The 4,528-nt window shown below is 41.6% G+C and overlaps 1 protein-coding gene across 1 annotated transcript; it reads left to right on the top strand.

Moving 5' to 3' along the window:
- Positions 1 to 1,756: 1,756 nt before the first annotated feature.
- On the top strand, positions 1,757 to 2,896 carry LOC123183394 (uncharacterized; the record flags this gene model as incomplete). The annotated part of the gene is given in 2 exon segments (XM_044596190.1): positions 1,757 to 1,956; positions 2,063 to 2,896. Coding segments are annotated over 2 exon segments (642 nt in total), but the record flags the coding sequence as incomplete, so codon positions are not given.
- Positions 2,897 to 4,528: the final 1,632 nt, after the last annotated feature.

Below are 4,528 nucleotides of genomic sequence, written 5' to 3'. Positions count from 1 at the left end.
TGGACATGATTTGGGCATCCAATGAGTTTTACATTTTTTCTGTGCCACTGGCAGATGATCCACTGCCTGGCTTGAATTCCTTTTTGATATTTTTGGTAAAATCGACATGATTTGGTCTCCAACAGTTTTGCGTTTCGCTGCTGTGCCATTGGTAGATGACCCACTGCCTGGCATGAATGCTTTTTTAATATTTCGGTAAAATGGACATGATTTGGCATCCAACAGTTTTACATTTTGCTGCCTGGCATGAATGCTTTTTTGATATTTTTGGTAAAATCAACATGATTTGGTCTCCCAACAGTTTTACATTTTGCTTTTGTCATTGATAGATTATTGACTGCCTAGCATGAATGCCCCTTGATATTTTTGGTAAAAATCGACATGATTTGGTCTCCAATGAGTTTTACATTTTGCTGTGTGCCATTGGTAGATGATCAACTGCGTAGCTTGAATGCCCTTGATATTTCCGTAAAATTAACATCGTTTGGTCTCCAGTGAGTTCTACATTTTGCTGTGCCATTGGTAGACGATCCACTGCCTGGCATGATTGCCCGTGATATTTCAGTAAAACAAATGGACATGATTTGGTCTCCAACGAGGTTTACATTTTGCTGTGCCACTGGTAGATGATTGACTGCCTAGAATGAATGCCCTTGATATTTCGGTAGAATCGACATGATTTGGTCTGCAGTGAGTTTTACATTTTGCTGTGCCATCGGTAGATGATCGACTGCCTGGCATGAATGCCCGCGATATTTCGGTAAAATGGACATGATTTCGTCTCCAATGAGTTTTACATTTTTCTGTGCCACTGGTAGATGATCGACTGCCTGGCACGAATGCTTTTTTGATATTTTTGGTAAAATCAACATGATTTGGTCTCCCAACAGTTTTACATTTTGCTAGTCCCATTGGTAGATGATCAACTGCCTGGCTTGAATGCCCTTGATATTTTTGGTAAAAATCGACACCATTTGGTCCAATTTGGTCACCAACGTGTTTTATAATTTGCTCTTGTCATTGGTACATGATTGACTGCCTAGCATGAATGTGGTGATGTTTTGGTAAAAATCCGCGTCTTTTGGTCTGCACTTGGTTTTATAATTTGCTGTGCCATTGGTAGACGATGATCGCTTTCTTTACAGTTTTCTATATGCACAATTTCTCGCTTGACCCTCTTTTGAAAATGAGCTTTGCTCTTCTGGCCGCTGGGCGCTCCCGTGGTTCGCGAGAAGACTAATCTTTTGTTACATATGGCACGCGATGAACTACGTAGCATGAGTGTGGTGATATTTTGGTAAAGATTGGCATCGTTTCTTGGTCTCCAATTAGTTTTATAATTTGCTGTGCCATTGATTGATTATCAACTGCTTAGCATGACATTGTTTGGTCTCCATTTAGCTTTATAATTTGCTGTGCCATTGATTGATTATCAACTGCCTAGCATGAATGTGGTGATATTTTGGTTAAAGTTGTCATCGTTATGTCTCCAGCTAGGTTTATATTTTGCAGCACCAATGGTACATGATCATCTGCCTAGCATGAATGCCTTGATATTTTGGTTAAACTTGTCATCGTTATGGCGCCAGCTTGGTTTATATTTTGCAGCACCAATGGCACATGATCATCTGCCTAGCATGAATGCCTTGATATTTTGGTTCAAATTGCCATCATTATGTCTCTCCAGCTAGGTTTATCTTTTGCAGCACCAATGGGGAGTAGTTATCAATTCTCAATGCTGCTTCTGTGTTTCCAGCTTTCCAAATCCACCCGCGCCTACGAGGAAGGAAACCATGCCTTGAATGAATACCGTGCGTCGCTTATCCAGCAGAGGAAGGAGCAGCTGTACGTTCTCATTGCCGGCGCCGAGGCCAATTCCCGCACCTTCTTGCTGAACAAAAGTCTGCTCAAGGATCTCTCTACACAAGTCAAGCCTAGACCAGAGGACCCTCAATGGTGCAGTATCAACCATATGCAGACATAGACGTCTGTTCTATTTTTCATCTGCTACAGGAGTTAATATGTATAGTATTTCTTACCATATCATCCCACCTACCTGCAGGCGCAAGATATGTAGAACCAAGAAGGTGACCGACTTCACTAGGTCGGCGGGTATTCTTGTTATTTCTGGGCTCACTTATTATGCCTTGATTTCCCGTCCTGAAATCGTAAGGTATGGTGACTATCTTGTTACTGCTGAGAGTGTGCCCATGATACAAGAGAGGCTGGAGAGGCAAGTAATACAAGAGAGACTGCGGAGAGTTGCTACTGCTGAGGGAGTGAACAAGCAAGATGGATATCAGCCTGTTGGTACTGCCGAGGGAGTGGACAAGCAAGATGGATATCAGCCTGTTGCTACAGCTGAGGGAGTGAACAAGCAAGATGGATATCAGCCTGTTGCTAGTGCTGAGGGAGTGGACAAGCAAGATGGATATCAGCCTGTTGCTACTGCTGAGGGAGTGAACAAGCAAGATGGATATCAGCCTGTTGCTAAAGCAAGTTGAATGGAGACGAAATGTATCTCTTGTTTGATGGAGAAGCAAGACGATATCAGTTCCATTACAGCACTATGTTATGTATGTCTCTTGAAATATATATCCATCTATGATCTGCCACCTAGAACTTAGTAGTAGTATAACTGGATGATATGTGATTGCATTGTAGGATATGTGTGATGTTGCTGGCATGCTATGTTACCCTTTGAGTCTAAAACTTGAGCAGTATTATAACTGGACGATCTGTGATGGCGTTGTAAGATATATGTGAATTGCTGGTGTGGTATGTTGCCCTTTGAGTCTAGAACTAGAGTAGTATTGTCCTTTCAGTCTAGAACTTAGTAGTAGTATAACTGGATGATCTGTTATGGCATTGAAAGATATCTGTGATGTTGTTGGCATAGTGTGTTGTCCTTTCAGTCTAGAACTTTATTATTATTATTACTGGGATATCTGTGATGGCATTGTAAGATATCTGTGATGTTTCGGCATGGTGTGTTACCCTTTCAGTCTAGAACTTTAGGAGTATTATTATTGCTGGAGGATCTGTGATGGCATTGTAAGATAATTTGTGTTGTTGCTGACAATATTCCCCTTCCTCATTCCTGCAACTTCTCTTTTTGAGGATAAGCGAGCCGCACACCCGAGAGTGTAGCTGCTCATTTACAATAAAACTCAGCCAATTATTTGCGCTGCCATGTGGATGCTTAGCAAGCTTGTGAGGCACACCATTGGCAGAAGGCCTCACAAGCTGCTTCACTTGTTGAATCTCCACTCCCTTCCAAGTTTGCTGCAACTCCAGAGCATCAGCCTTGGCAGTTGCGACATCCAGCTCCAGCGCCAGTTGGTTGCAAAACTCGGAGTTGTGCGCACTCGGGGTCCTCCAATTCGTACCTTGATGTCCAAAATGTCACTCTGGAACAAGTTTGCCAAACCATCAAATGCTCTACTACCTGTTCTGGACTGTGTACAGCCTCTACTACCTGTTCGGCAACAACTAGCAGACGATGGCTTGTTATGTGGTTTGGCACTGCAGGTGATGGGCAAGTCCAAGTAATGCACAATATGTTTTTGAATGACTGTCTTTCTTGGTGCCCATGCCATCATTTGTAAAAGACTGAATTAGCGCTGGACATAATTGTTGGATAAATGAGCAACTAGTATTTCCTGAGGGCCAAAGGCCAGTACATATACATGTGTGTCAAAGTGCAGAAAACCCCTTATACAACGGGGATATACCGAAAAGGGACTATACATATCTAACAATAATACTTGTAAAAGACTGAGTAGCATTCAGGAAGACCTTATACCAAGCTGATCAGAACACTTGACTGTAGCATATAACGACAAAATAGTTTAGTGAGGCGCTTTCCAGAAGGACATGTGGTGTATTTCAGAGAATATAGTTTCTAATTAATGATTTTGTCAGCCAACAATTTTCTACGTATACAATGTAATCTCCGCAAGTGTTTTTCATGCAAGTTTTGCACTATACATCGTGGCCAACAATTTGGTCACCCCATCCCCATGTTGCCATTCCCAAATATTTCTTCCGGCATCTCACCTTCTCACTTTTTCTGTACCCGTTTACTCCTTGTTCTTATGATTCCACAAAAGGATTCTTATGCTACGCCCTTGCCTTTTAGCCTTAATGTAATGGATGGAATGTTTTGTTGCACGTGTACATCCATTGATATGTCAATGCATTGTCATTTCTTTCTGATTCTTCTACATCATTTTTCTTGTATATATATTCATGTATGTGCCGAATCTCTAGATCTTTTATTTCCCCTTCTTATAGTAATCAGTACCACTCCCACTGATGAACGAATTAAGATCCCTCTTTGACAAGAATACATCTATTCACGTGTACGACCTGAGATATGTGATCTATAAGGTTACACTAGTTAGCCTTTATGTGATCGATAGTTCAATACAACTGGTGCTGTTTGATAAGTTCCAAAGCCGAGAGCATTCTTGGTTGGAACAAATGTTTGGTGATAAGCTCCAAAGCCGCTATACCAATATTTACT

The sequence above is a fragment of the Triticum aestivum genome, chromosome 1D (assembly GCF_018294505.1).
Source record: "Triticum aestivum cultivar Chinese Spring chromosome 1D, IWGSC CS RefSeq v2.1, whole genome shotgun sequence".
Classification (NCBI taxonomy): domain Eukaryota; kingdom Viridiplantae; phylum Streptophyta; class Magnoliopsida; order Poales; family Poaceae; genus Triticum; species Triticum aestivum.
This window is presented reverse-complemented; position numbering and strand designations above follow the sequence as displayed.